Source organism: Mesitornis unicolor, unplaced genomic scaffold (assembly GCF_000695765.1).
Source record: "Mesitornis unicolor isolate BGI_N332 unplaced genomic scaffold, ASM69576v1 scaffold26206, whole genome shotgun sequence".
NCBI classification, from domain to species: domain Eukaryota; kingdom Metazoa; phylum Chordata; class Aves; order Mesitornithiformes; family Mesitornithidae; genus Mesitornis; species Mesitornis unicolor.
Genome location: NW_010192021.1, coordinates 1,083 through 16,541, shown reverse-complemented (window position 1 = coordinate 16,541; position 15,459 = coordinate 1,083). Strand labels below are relative to the sequence as shown.

Here is a 15,459-nt window from a genome sequence, read left to right as displayed (position 1 = left end):
GTGTGAGTGTGTAATTGGCCAAGGCTAGCACCGAGTATCAGTATTTGCACAGACTTGCTCTGTGCCTCAGTCCTATTAAACTCACCTGTGGTATCCCTGAACAGTCAAGAAAATATTTTCCTGCTTTATTATTCCATGGGATTAAGCTTCCAGACCTGTAGGCTACTATTATTTTCATCACCACTCACCGGTAGCTTGTGAATACACTTGCAAAAGTGTCCCCCCTGCCACTACAGCTGACAGTAAAGTACAGCTTAACTACTGAAGCCCAACTGGCAATTATTTATTCAGTATCTTATCCACCAAGGGGGCACAGCTGCTAGTAAGACAGCTGCTGTGCAGCAACTCCCTGAACCTCAGTAAATTTTAATCTGCATCTGCAACCCTCTTTGGGCTGTTGGACTAACCTAAAGGCATTAAAACAGTTCCTGCTACACACTAGTTAAGCTACTGTATCTTTGATAAAAACGGTGAAATAACATATGAGACTGAACATACTTACTAGACAGCTAACATAAATCTTACCAGCACAAGGCTAGAATACAGCCCCTGTGAATGCTGGGTGAGATCAGACAGCCAAGGAGGCAGAACAGGTATCTTCTGGATCCGTTTGTTTCAAATTCAACCACTTTGTCATACACAGCTCAAACCCAAGTGTGCAGCAGTAAGAGCAAGTCTTCCTTTCTCTTGCTCTCCAGATCTCCAGTGCATCAGCCTGGTGCAAGAAAGTGTCTGCAAGAGTCAGTGAGGACAAGGACAGTTCAAAAACTCCCAGACAGCCTCTGTACAACAGGATTCTGCATGTGAAGCCCACACTGAATACATGGCAAATCAGAATATGCAGTAGAATATCAAAGAGTTTAACTGCTCAGTGACCTGCACTGTATTTCCACCGTAAGAACTGCAGCTGCAGTTACAACAGAAGACTACACAGTGCTGCTTACCTGCAGAAGGCAGTGTCCTCAGTTTGGCCAGAAGTGAGATAAGCTCCTTAACAAGCCTGCTGCTCCAGTTTCCCATCTTGTGTGATAAATTGGATAGGGAAGCAGTTTTTAACTAAAGCTCTTAAGAGCTTTAAGAAAGCTTATAGAGGCAAGCAGAACAGTCTCTCAGATACCAGGAGCACTGCTGGCTAGTCAGTCACCAGCAAGGTGAAATCACTAGCAATTAAGAAATGTCTGCTAACACTCAGTTCAAACACCCCTGATGAAAGAGAGCAGGACTGTCTCTTAAATAATCCAAAGTCAACAGATTTTGCTGTTTAACAGGTGTTTAATATCAGTAATGTGGGAATCAACATCTCAGTGCACAATAGCACAGAGACTACAGTTTTGGAGGTTCTCCCGTTTCAGACACAAAAAGGAAACATAACGAAGAACATGCAATCAAACAATGATCAGCTCTAGATACATCATGAGGTTTGGTCCAAAAAAAACCCAAAAACCAACAAACCAAACATTGAAACAATTAATCCAATTACTGCAAACATAGGTTCTCTGAGTAAGGTTATAATATTGCATTTGTAGTGTTTCCATTGCGCTCTCCTTCAGCGAACCAGCGGAGCCTGCTTGAGTGAGATGAGGACTGAACGCATGCGGGATACATCTTTTGCCTGCTTACTAGACTTGGGATTAAAGTCACAGAGCTGAGCCACACGTTCCCACTCAGTGCCTGGAAAAATGTCTTCTGCATCATTCACAAAGGCTTCTTCAGCTGCCCTAAAAGCAATGTAATGCACCTTGCGTTAATGCCCAACATATAAGGCACTCCTTCCCTCTTACAGGATGCAGTTTCTTGCAGCAGGTTTTGTAAGAAATGTGACCTGATAGCTGCTTCTGGACATTATGGCTACTTAAGCCCCCACTGCCCCAACCCTGGAGATGAAAGTAGGTTGCAGTAGAATGCTATGCACAAGCAGTGCAGAGGATTGCTGTGTAAAATGTTGGAATACAGGTGTTTTTAAGGATAGTTACCGAGTCTTTGCCTAAGTAGTCACCACACACAACTAGACAGTAAAGTACTCCTATGTAGGCACTTTATTTACAGAGAAATGTCCAAGTCTTAACTAATTAAGTCTCTGCCACTTGATGGCTTATATTGGACACTTGCCAAATGGAAATTTGCAAGTCCCTGCAAGTATGTCTTAAAACAGATTCCATTTGAGGATTTAAATCAGGCCCAAGCCCCATAGGCCATCTTTAAGCTACCTGCTGATGACTCCCAATGCTGTAGTGAAGCACCATGAATCAAAAGGAATTTAAACCATGAAACCCACACTTGTGGGTGCTACGGACTAAAGCACATCTTGCAGAGGGTATGACTCATCTGAGGTCAGCTCACAGGACGAACACATTTCCTCTGCTCTCACCCTAAGGAGACTCTGAGCGGGCTTTGTACATTATGTACGAGTTGGTGCCAGTGGCGTCCCAGCCGCATTCTTTTGGCATTGCTATGCTGCCAACAGCATTGCTTCAATGCATGCATAACACTCCAGCACCTAGTTTTTTTGAGCCTAGTTTATGTGGCCCTGGTAGCTGCCTGAGTGCAAGAGCAGTAAGCATCAAGAGATCAAACCAAATCCATCTACTCCAACAAGCAGTACAGAAAAAGCAGTGAAGATGACTCTCCCATGAGGATTCAGCACTGTTCACAGGGATGATAAGGTTACAGACACCACTGAAGACAAGGGTCACTACAACACTGCTACTTTATGTGACATGACACTTTTAAGGGGCAGTGAAGATTTTTTACTTAACTGTTCTAGGCTGTAGCAAGGATGGTTTATGTTTGTGCTTAAAGGTGAAGAGAAGAAAAGAAAAAAGGAAAGTTTAAGTCAGATACAGAAAATGAGAATGAGTTTAATGCAGATGATCAGCTGGCTGAACATGCACTAGTAGCTTAACTTATATTCAGGAAACAGGCTGCCAATTTTATTCTGCAGCATTTATACTGCACATTTGCATGTGATATACGAAAGCAAGGGTTTTGCTGGAAAAACTTATCAAAATCAACTCCAGGAGACTTCAGAAAAGTCAAACACCACCTGTAAATCCATCATTTTACAAGTCTTGGTTTACATCCACCTACAGTTTGGTAATGAACTCCACACTGGACCTTCAATATTAACGCACTCAAAGCCACACCATCGCTCACTAATACACCTTCTAAAAGTATCACCTTAGAATCTGTGACATGGCCATCTTTCAGTTCAAGTCTACAAATTAAGGGAAGAAATTAAAACACTTGAACAAGCCAATGAACATTGCAATCCTTCCACCCCATGGAAATAAGCATACTCATTGGGGTTTGAAAGTCATGGTTGTATTCTCATTACTCTATTAGGCTGGCAAAATCTCTACACAGAGCTGCTCATAAATGTTCTCCCAGCAGTTAATGCCGATTTTTTCAGTACTACCTTCTTGCACTTTTCATCTGTTTGCTATCAGCATCCTAATTCTATATGCACACACCTCTTCTACCCTGATTTTTTGGCAGGCAATTTCTTTCCACATTCCTTGGCTTGCAGAGCTTTATGTGCAAGCATTGGTTGAATATTTTTCTGATTATGTAGGCAAATGAGCACAGATCAGGAGCTCAAAGCCTATTACAGAGAATACAGAGTTAAACATTGTGCTTCTCTGTGGAAGTGACTAGGAATAAATACAGCAGCCAAATAACGCTACAGACACTAACCCACATAACCAGAATCTTGCTAAGCAGTGTTCACTGGCCTGGAAACAACTGCAAACCCCTGCATTTAAAGACTACTGAGGTCATTACCAAAATTCCAGTGGTATGTACACTACATGACTTAACCTCAAATTGCTGGATGTTGTGCAGTGCATGGGATCCTTACAGGAAAACTGCAGATCAGAGTCAGTCCAAATAGTAAAGACTATTTACTTATATTAGCTTATACTGCCCTGAAATATTCAGAAGTCACCTCCAGACATTCAGCACTACTTCTGATCCTCCTCATTACCTAGTTGACTAGCAAACAGAATTGGTAGTTAGACAACATACACATAACCAATCACGTCAGCGAAGGGTTGTTTGTAGAAAGCTTCATCTGCCACCCTAGGTAGCAAGTAGTCCAACAGGCAGGTAAGCAGGCAGGAGAAAAGAGATAAGGATGAGAAGTACGAAACATAGCTGAAGGCAGTTTTAACAAGCACGTTAACCTTGTATCACCTAGACTTACTCTAACAGGAAAGCAGCTACCACACAGAATGTATCAATTAAGCCACTGACTCAGGGCAAGGGCAACACAAAAGCTCTGCTACATCCTAGAAATCGGGACCAGCTACTTTAGGATTACAGTTGCAGTGTTAGAATTTGGCTACTTCCAGGGGACAGAAACTACTATTAGGAGAGATCTCACCAGGCTGGTAAGAATGCCAAACACTCCTCCTCTGCACACTTGTTAAATGGACCCTGCTCCAGAAGGCATACCCTGCACTCAAACAGTGGCCACAATAAAGCTATGGGGCTATCATAGATGAGTGCAAATACTGTTTCCCTTTCTTGGCCCAACCAAAAGACTATCTCAGTGAACAGAAGTGTCAAATCTGTAATTTAGTAGGCAGTGTAAGCCTCCTTTCTTCTTTAGTAAGAAGTAGAATCTACCCAGGACTCTACTTAAGACAATCCTGCTGGCCATTTTGATTAGAAAAATGGTGTTTAAAAAAAACCAAACAAAACCAAACAGTTCCTCTTCAAGACTGTGGGTTCCCAAAACATAAAGCAACTCTGCCAATTACCTGGACAGAATGACATTGGCAACCCTAGGTCAGAAGTAGAGATCTAAGTGAATTAAGCCAGTACTACCATATTTACCTTTACATAGTCTGAAGTCAAAATTCCACAGGGAACCTCTAAGAAAGTGTAAGAGCTTACTAGACTAGCAGTCATGTAATTAGTTTCTGCCCCAGGAGCCATTAATTTGTCTAATTTAATGAGACCATTAAAACTCAGCAGAGACACAGTCAGTATTTAGTTCTTCACTTAGCAGAACTGAGTGTGGTTATTTCTCAAAAACTTCCAAAAGGAGCAGTGAAAGGTTTTGAGATACCTAATAAAATAACTTGTAGCAGACTAACTAGAAGGCCACTTCCCCGTGTTCTAAAGATAACAAGTAAGATTGCTAGTCTCAAAGTAGGCAATTAGTCAGTGAAGAGCTGTGTAATCAGCAGCATCCAAAAGAGTGGGTAGACTAAAACTTTTTTTGGCCACATTCAAACTTTGTGTCTTAAGGAATCTTCAGTAATTCCTGTTCATTACCTTAATGCTTTCTCTTGCTATTCTTCAACATTTAATCTAGATTCCACAAAAACTTAAAAAAATAATCTGCCCCTGGAGACCCATTTCCAGAGAGGTTATTTTAATGATCTGAAGGACTAGTGCCTTAGGACATAAAAGAAGTGTTCTAACATCTCTCCCCCATTATTTCCATAGCCAGTACCGTAACTCTTCAGACAGCTGGAGAAACCTTAACCTTACCTGTTGCTCGCTTTTGTTTTCTGGAGCTTTTCATCTTGCCTGGCATACCATTCCTCCAGCTCCTTTATTGCTTTCTCTTTCCACTCTGCTTCCTGCTTTCGCGAGTTCGCATCTGAAGATTTAAGAATTGGTTTGTCAGTCATATTTGTTCCAGTTGGATCTTGCTATCATTTCAGCTGATGGCTCAGGGTGCACTCTAGAGTGCAGACAGTTCCTTGACCTACTCAGATAAGCGTTAGGAGATTTTGCTGACATAGGGCAGTCACCTTGTTATGCTAGTGCTAGAACAACGCTCAGTAAAGCCTCTGTGCTTAGACAAAGTAAGGGAGCCTGGCACTCACCATGCTTTCACACCCACAGTTCAGGACCAGATCATTGGCTGAAACTAGCGCAGAAGAGAAGCACCAGGCTCAGCTCTACCCAAAATCATGTTGTACAGAAGGTTCTGTCCTAACAATTTCAAACAAAGCCTCCTCCCTAATGTAAGTGGAAAGCATCCCAGTTTGTAGGCTCTTAGAAGCTGTCCACAGGTAGGCATCGCTGCATTTGATAGCTGTATTTAGTTCAGTTAGGAGTCCATTACTTAACTTCGTTATTAGATTAAGACCTGTGTGACAACAGATGGCCTCAGCAATTACCAAATGAACACTTATTATCCTTTGAAAAAAGTGCTGATGGCTGCAGTATTTATTCACTCTCCTCTACTGTTAAAAGCTGTTCATCTTCTGTCAGCTTATCTGTAAGTAAAGGGGAGGCCACAGGAATACTCTTAAGGTTCAGAGAGCCACTTGCTTGCTGACTCCTATACCAGTATTAAATTTGCTTACTGGAAGACTCATCCAAACTTGCTGCTCAAACTCAAGAAGCGTGTTAGATTCCAAGGAGCCATAAGCCACAGCTGAGAATTTTGCTGCTTAAGAAGCTGCCACTAAGTGACTCACAAGCAAGAACACTACTGCAACAAACACCCTCCTTACCAAGTTGCTCCAGGCGCTCCTTTTGCTCCTCTCTCCACTTACGAATACTCTCTGGTTCTGACTGCAGTCGATCTGCTTGGGATATGGCAGTACAGAAGTTTGTTGGACCATTAGCCTCCTTAATAGGAAGGAAAAATAATGTCAATTATACATGACAACTGAGTTTTTCATATAATTGCCTGCAAACTACATAAGACCATTTGAACTAAGCACATAACACATCCATCTGACGTTGTACTGTATTTCCACCATTACCATGAAAAACAAACTTGCCACAAATTACAGCAGTATTGAAGCAAATTAATAAAGGACTGTCTCCAGCAGTCAGAGATCAAAGACAAATTCAAGCTGACTAGGAAGTCAAACTGTACCAGAGCTCCATGCCTGAAGAAAGCAGAAGACAATGCCTAGCACCTCACTACGCAGTTGTGGGCCTAGAGATCCTCCCATTCATTTCACCTTAAGTAAGTGACAGTGGGGGTTTTTTTGTTTGTTTACTTTTTTACAGTTTTACGCACAGGAGTTTAAAATGCCATTTGTCTGCCTCAGAGACATACGCAAAATTAACTGATACTAAAACCCAATGTATTTTAAAGACATTACATTTTATACAAATTACAACTTGGATTGCTATATGCAGCTTAGAACACAAGAGGCATTTCAACATTTAAGTACCCAAATAGCGTGAGTACTAGCATACTTTCTACTATACAACAGCTCAAAGACTTGCAATGAGTAGGGCTGTCATTAATACACCAGATTCACAAAGCTAATAAATCCTGTGCTATTTGCCACAGAGGAAATGTCAAGTTCAACAACATTTATTGGTTCACTCTACTCTTAACAGACCTAAGAAATACCTCTCTTGACAGTACAAGATGGATTGCAGCTAATGACAGATTTGACTGCATCCTGCCCCTCTCTGGACCTCCTCAGTGAAGGAATAATGCAAAGAGAAGGAGCCAGGCTGGTGCAACAACACCAAGCTTCGTATTTAATCCAAAATAAAATATATTGGCCAGTTGCAGGGCCAAACTACTTACAGGTAGCTAAAACAAATGTTACCTATAGATCATTCAGTCCATTCTTCCTCATTAAGAGGAAGCTCTATAAACCAAGGCAGCTGGTCAGTCAATATTAAAAACAAAATCAAGATATTTAATCTACTTTCTGTTGTATAAGGAAGCACAAAGGGACAGTAAGACACAGTTTTCCCATCAATGTTACAGCAATGGTGAGGGTATGAAAATGTTAGCAGCAGTGGAAGCTGTTTGTATCCGCACAAAGCTCAGTGTTCACTCAAAACTCTACAAAGAAAGTAGAGCATATGCTACCCCCTTCCCACACATTTCCTTAATCAGGGCTATCCAGCCAGCTCTGATATCAGGCGATGACAGCGTTGTTAGCCACGTAGCAAGTCACTGTTCAGTCTGCTTATGGCTATTATGTCCTATTAAGCCATAATTCAAAATGGACTGCTGCTTTAAGTTACCTCTAAGTTCAGAGGATGGGCATATTAAGAGCATTAACAGCTTTATGAGAAGAGCTATCAGAACAGAAGTTCCTCTTCAAAGATGAAAGTATATTAGAGACAAGAAATGGGAAGTATTAGTCTAGATTAAAGTTCTCAGATTAGAGTAGCACATTCTAAATACAGAATACTTCTGTCTTACCTGATGGACATCTCCATTAACCACTGCATCAACAGGATCTGTAAAGAAGTGATTGTAGCTTAGCCATTTGAAAAAAGACAGACCAGACAGACTTACTGATTTCAGTAACTAGTATGGAAAGCTTTACTAGAGTATCTAATGCAGGAGTTATGCAAATGATTGTTGACTGATACCCTGCAGGGTCACTTCCTTATATCTGCACTTCTCCAGACAGGCACAAGAGACCAAGTAAGCCATTACTCTGCAGAACCAGTATTACAAGCTCATCTCTACATCGTGGGATCATGCTTCAGCCAACATAAACAGCAGCACTGATACTGCTGAGAAGCTGCTATGGTGTTCTGCAGTTACTCCCACTTTCTCCTCCCTGTCTTTATAGCTGACTACTAGACAACTGTTCAGAAGTTAAGAAGTCTGACTCACACTCTTCTGGTCTCTACTTGGAAGATTAACAATTCTGCAGCCAACACTTAATAATTCTTACCCTGGTTTGGTTACCTCCTAATTCCTAATCACATCAAAAGGTATAGCTGATATTCCTAGCGAAGTCACCTTTGCTACCCTCTGTGATGACATGTTTGATAGCTTTCTACTTCAGCTGCAGCATTATCTCCTCTGAAGTTACATAGACAGTAGAGCCCCAGCAATAGGATTAGCTAGGAATTTTTGCCAGAGAACCCTAAAATTTCACCTTATTAAAACACAGCCACAGGGAACACATGTCAGCTACAAGACAAACATCTGAGTTGCTGATGCTACTTAAATCTCCAGACTATGCAAAACACCAAGATTTATCAAGAACTTTTAAACCTCAGCAAGGCTTCTTTCTGGAACAGGGCTAACATCTGCCTGCATGATATAACAAGTCATGGTTCAGACAGTTGTTCTCTCACCCGATGACTCCTCCTCACCCAGGGAGAGGAACTGGGAAATGGAAAATGGAAATGAGACCCATGGGTTGAAATAAAACAGATTTAATACTACTATTACTAATAATAATCATCATCCCAATATTAGTAACAGTATCACTATAAAGTACACAGTTATATTCAGCTGATATAGTGGGGAAGTAGGCCTCAAGGGCAGGATGGCAGACGAAACTCTCTTGGTATGACAGCCATAAAAAAAAACCAAACAAAAAACAGGACCATCCTCAGCAAACTCCTCAGTTTATAGCGAGCATGACATTTATGGTATGGAATAATTTTCTCTGGCCAGCTTGGAGTCAACTGCCCCAGGTTTCCACTCCCACCAGCTCCTGCACCTGTTAATCTCAAGACTGCTAAAGACCTTGATCATCACATACCAGTGCTGGCTGAAAAGTAAAACAAAGTGCCTTACCACTTTCTTCTCATGAAATCAAGTATCATAGTCCTTACAGAAATACAGCTTTCTGAACAGAAAGCTGATTCTGTGATTCTACCCCAGTGAAACCAGGACATCATGTTACTACTCGTTACACAGAAGTGTTTCTGTCATGTTAATAAACTCTTCAATGAAAGAAGAGACCGTACCAGTCACCCAACAGTAAGCAGAAAACAAAGTTATTTTGCACCGGCTTCTAAAATAAGATAAGTTATTCACCTAAAACTAAGAGCATTATGCTGCTGTGTCCTCTATTTCTTTTTGGTTATGTATATATGTCTCAGTTTCACTCTAGTGTTAATGGCATACAGGAAGCTCTTCATACTCATTTATGAGGCAACTAGGCAAATACTAAGTCCTTGTCCCTAAGACCTGAATAGCAATCATTAACTCTATTAGGCAGAGAAGTATAAAGTCATCAGTTCAAACATGGTACCTAAGTTGGAAGATTGTTTCCAAGAACATAGTTACCAGCTTTCTAGTAGGGGAAGACTCAAGCTAACAAAAACTAGCTTTTTAGTTATGAGAATCAAGTATTTTATAACTACTACTATATCTGAAAGATGGTAGCTACTTTGTCTGATTGCTACTCCTCTGCAAGTTACAGCAGCCAAAAAGGTGCTAACAGCACCCATCTGCTTCACAGCAGCTACCCTGTGCATCACTTAACATTGATCTGGAAGCTCCCTCAAAGCAGACTGGTAGAGATGACTGCACATACACTGACTTGGGCAGTTACAGCTACCATTAATAGTTCTACTAAATAGGTTTATGAAGACTAAAGCCCACAAAGAAAACATGCTTACACTTCACTATTTTTCAATTTAAGCCCTTCATCATTATATATGTGTGTTGCAGCTTGTTTTGACAGGGCTGGGATTAACGCTAAGCCAGGGTTTATAACTTGTACTGACATTTATGTCTTGAATAAGCCAGCTGCCCACTCTGCCTACCTTGGAAGGCCAAAGAGCAATTCACACATTCAGAAAATCAAACTGGAGACACAAGTTTATGGCTACAACATCCAAGACAGGCTAGCCTTTAAATATATATAGTTCTCATCTCTGGAGGGAAGGCTGTTGTGTCATGAGAGATGCCTTGGGAAGCACTGACTCACCAGTTAGGCGAGAGGGCTAGTAACTCTTGAAGATTCTTCCAAGAACTGTGGTAACATGATTAAGTTCTCTTCTTATACCAAAAAACATTCATTAAGGTCTTTAGTACTCAGGCTAGTAGTCTGCTGAGATAAAAGGAACATCACTGTTGAGGGCTGCAGCTGAGATAAAACAGATGTTTGTTTCAGGGCTCCTTTTCTTCTGCACAGAAACAGACACTAATTGGTACAGAGCTAAGTGTTCCCAGAGGGCACTCAGGTCAGAGGCATTAAAAGCACTAAAACAAACTTCCCATATGTTTTAGCTCCCTAAAACTTGTGATTAAGATGCAGAGTCAGCATGCTGACTGAGCATACTGCAAGCAGAAGAGGAAACGGCAGTGTACCAGCATGCTGTCATATGCCTACACAAGTATGCTAACTGGAACCAGACCAATAGTCAAACATCCTCTCATGTCAGCTCTTCAGTCTCAGCATTTGTATTTTCAATATGAAGTCTAGAAAAACCATCTGCTTGCCAGCCTTTATATTAGTAATCAATGCTAGTTGTGTATCAGAAAAATGTCATTCCATACCTGAATTCCCACAGAAAAAGCCTAAATACTGTTACTGCTATCATCATGTTTTCATCTGCCATGAAAAAGTCAGAGTCCATCCAATACTGTCACCGTACTGTATCTTGAAGATCCTGGAAATAACACTGCACATTTAGAAGTATTCTAATTAATAATGATCCATATTCCTTGATGCTTGCCTCTGAACATAAGATAAGGCTTTATTTCTAAGGACACTGTTGCAAAGAATGTCCAAATACCCACAGTTCTGTAACACGTGCTGATATTAGGGTAATAATGAACTTCCACACAGCAACCCAGATAGTTTTTAGAGCCTGGAAGGGTTTGGAGAGGATAAACCATATAAGCCACCTTGCATTCACAGCAGAGAAACAAGAGCCAAGCTTGCCAGAGACAGCTGGAATCAGTGCCCTCCACACATTGTCGTGGTTTAGGGCTGGGCTGGCCACTAAATCCTGGACAGATGCTCTCTGTCAACCCCTCTGCCCTCCCCAGAAGGGAAGAGAAAAGAGAATAAGGGAGAGAGACTTTACGGGTTGGAAAATAAAACTCACAGGCTTTATAAAACAATAATGCTAACACTGCAGGATAACAATGTAAATAGGTAAATAATGAAATATATACAGATATGTACAAATATACATATAAAACCGATATAAAATCCTCCCCCCACCCTCCCCCAATGACGAATATGTCACCAGAGGCTCTGTGGAGCCGGGCACTGGGAAAGTCCCAGATCGAACCCAGCAGCAGTGGGAGCTGATGCAGGAACACAGGGATCAGGATCAGAGGCAGACAGGGTACAGGGTCTGCTCAGACTTTGGCCTCTGCAGGATCGAGACAGACGGAAGGGTCCGAGCTGGAAGGGCTCCAAGATGGAGCAAGGGTCGAGACCCTCGTGATCCCTCAGCTTTATACCGAGTGTGATGTATGTGGGATGGAATACCTCGTTGGTCAGTTTTGGGTCCATTCCTCCCCCCAGGCGCAGACACGGCACTCGTGGTGAGACAACTGGCCTTGAGATTATCAGTTGTAGCAGCGCTGTTTGGGAAAACATGCTGCCAGTTTTCAGCAAGTTCAGCCACTTAAGAGAGACTGAGCTGAAAAGTAAAATCACTAAATAGAAAATTAGTTCTATTTAGCTCAAACCAGGACACATATACTACTGCTTACAAAAGAAAGGGTTGGGTGGCTTGAGTGTAAATACAACAGTTTTGTCATTTCAGTCCTACAGGTCAATGTAAGGCTTCAGAAGCTTAGTCACAGTGATGATCAACTACTTGCATTAATACCAGATTCAGTACTGTTTGGCATAAGAGGAAGTTTGCTTAGCCTTGTTCACCAGTCTCTCTGAAGTCCTACTCTCAATCCAAAAGAAGGCTATCAGAATAGTCAGAGGCGGAACTCTGCAGCAGTAGCTTTTCTAATAAAAGACCAACCATTTCCTAACGCATGGATTAGTTCTTCCTGAGGTCTTCCTACCCTGCTACACTGTGGACAATATCCTGATGCAGGAAAAATTAACTTCAATATGACCATACATGAAAACATTTTTTACGAGCTCCTTTCAGCATCTCTTCTAAACAGTATGTACTCTACCTCTTCATTGCTACTTTGAGTGAACCAGTAGCTACAGTTAAAGCAACAGAAGAACACAACCAAATTTAATATATGCTGGTGTAAGGTTAGTTAACTTGACCACTCAAGGCCTGGTTGCCCATCTTTTTCTTATGGGCATAGATCATGCTTCCCCTTCACCTATCTCTCATCCATAAGAGGATGAGAAAGAAGAATCTTCTCTGAATATTGTTTAGATAGATATGCAAGAAACCGAGGAACAAAGTTTTCCTAGCCATAACTCATTCTTATGCCTGTGTGCAAAATAAAGGCAAGCATGTCAAGAAGAGTGCTTCTTCCCTCTTAGTTCTAACCAAACCACATTAGATTTCCCTCATTTTCAACATAATCAGTAGGCTAATACTAGAACACACCTTCCTCTATCTGCAATACTGCTGTGCCATAAGGGCTTCTGTAACTTTTCAATAGAGAACAGTATTCTTATGTAAACAGAAAAATAGGTTTTTCTGCCATGAGCTTCACAACAATGCACCATCACCATGAGACAGCAAATATAATTAAACAGAATATTTATCTGTTTGTTTTATTTCGACCCTTTACTATACCTTTCTCAGTGCTACATTTCAGTGCTCTGAAATCTCAAGGTACTGATTGCAAAGTAAAACCCAGAACAATGGCTGTTCAAACAACTGAGAAAAAATATAAAAAGTCAGAAGCAAGTAACTCTTTGTATCTGTGATGTAACTAGATAGGCAGGAGGAAACAATTCTTTCCTAATGGTATTTTCAAGCAAACTGATATTCAGTTCCTGAAAGCTCATTAAATGTTGTTTACGGACAAGTCCCCAAATGCAATTTAGCTTCTTAATTCCTAGAAAGGCTCATGAGCCTCTTCAGAAGATAGAGAAACGTAATTCATTCAAGTTCATGCAAAAATGACATTAATTTGAAACTCTGAAGGCAATGTTTGAGACTAGATACCTACATTAAACCTGTGTGTATTTCCATGATTGTTAACATATAAACTGCCCAACTTTGAATGTAATTACCCATAGGAAGATACCTAACAAGCTGCTGCCACAGGTTTTTATATTGACATACAGGTTCTAAAAGCCACACACTTTTGCCTGAACTCACTCTCTCCTACTCAGAGGACATAGCAAGTGAGCTGGTATAACATGAAGACCAATACTGTCAGATGGGAGATAACTGAAGAATTCTACCATAAATAAATGCAAGTATTAATTTATAACTGAAAAGGAGATCTCATAACAGAACAAGTTACTAGCAATTACACAACCACATTACTTGACTTATACAGTACTTCCTGTTTTCTGAAGCAGTGATTATGGTTTATCTTTCAAGGGAAATAAGATCAGTTTTTACATACCCAGGAAGCTTGAGCAGGATACTTATTTATACAATAAATGGTCTTACTGGTTCAGGCCAGTATTCCAACCCTGAGCATGGCAATATGAAGTCATGCTGAGTGAGACACATGAGCCTGGCAGCATTCTGCCATCACCCCCATACTCACTCAGGAACCATCATTACTACAACTAACAGAAATACATAATAATATCAGTTTCCTGATATTGGTATTGACAGTTCATGGAGTTTACTACTGTCCATGTATTGTTTTTAATCTTTTTAAGAGGCTGCAACTTTAAAACTGTTTGCTGTATGAGACATCATGTTCTCACAAGTGTATTTCAAGAAGATTATGACAGCTTCTCACAATATTTGAAGTTAAGTTCTTCACACTTCAACTGAGAGCTGCCTGACTTGTGACTTTTGGCCCAGTATTTAGAATGAAAACTTATCCAGCAGACCTGTAAATAAGGAGTTCAAAAAGATTACGGTTAAAAAAAGTAAATCCACAAATCCCTACTCATAATGCTTAAGGATTTACTTAAGAATTTGTATTATTTTGAGAAGAAATTTGCATTCACCTATTTAACCTAATTACAGAACAGTTTAATAAACAAATATGCACAGGAGACTACAGCTGTCTGAGATTTGTTAGAATACTGATCAAAGTCTCAAACAAATGGCAAGAGAAGTCATTAGTTCATCTGTCTCCATGCCTGAACCAGTACGTTTTGCAACACTGCAGTCCACATTCAAGGGAGTGAGTACAGACTCCGACAGTCAAAAAACGGATGTTCTGTTAAAAAATGGGACCCCAGAAGTCCACAAGCACAATCTGCTATACCTATTTAACAGGCCAGATCAAAAATGCAATCCCAGTGCATGCAAGAAAGCAAGATGACATACAGATCACACCTAGACTCCCCAGATCCTTAAAGCATATTATCATATTCATTATTTCATGACCTTCTTTCTATAGAAAGTTCTCCAGTAACATATTTACATTCCATGGCAAGTGAACTTACATGACTTGAGAAAAAACTTGAAAAGCAGCTTAAATACTACTTTTACATATCAAGCCAATCCAGAAGCATTTAACAAATTGACTTTTCGACAAGGAATCACTTTGCAATAGCCACACTGCATGCACATAGAGAAGTTACGGATCTAGTTGGTTCTAGCACCCTGTAAGAAACCCCAATGTCAGAACTTTCTCCAAAGTAATTAGCCCTTAGTAGTAATTAGTAATTAGAAACTTTAATGTTCCAGAGTCTGTGTGGAACATAAAGACCATATAAGGCATAATGC

The 15,459-nt window shown here is 40.7% G+C and overlaps 1 protein-coding gene across 1 annotated transcript; it reads right to left on the bottom strand.

The window, feature by feature from the left end:
- Positions 1-1,252: 1,252 nt before the first annotated feature.
- Positions 1,253-8,187, bottom strand: CLTA (clathrin, light chain A; the record flags this gene model as incomplete). The annotated part of the gene is made up of 6 exons (XM_010186941.1): positions 1,253-1,718; positions 2,757-2,792; positions 4,024-4,077; positions 5,500-5,611; positions 6,477-6,594; positions 8,150-8,187. Coding segments are annotated over 6 exons (530 nt in total), but the record flags the coding sequence as incomplete, so codon positions are not given.
- Positions 8,188-15,459: the final 7,272 nt, after the last annotated feature.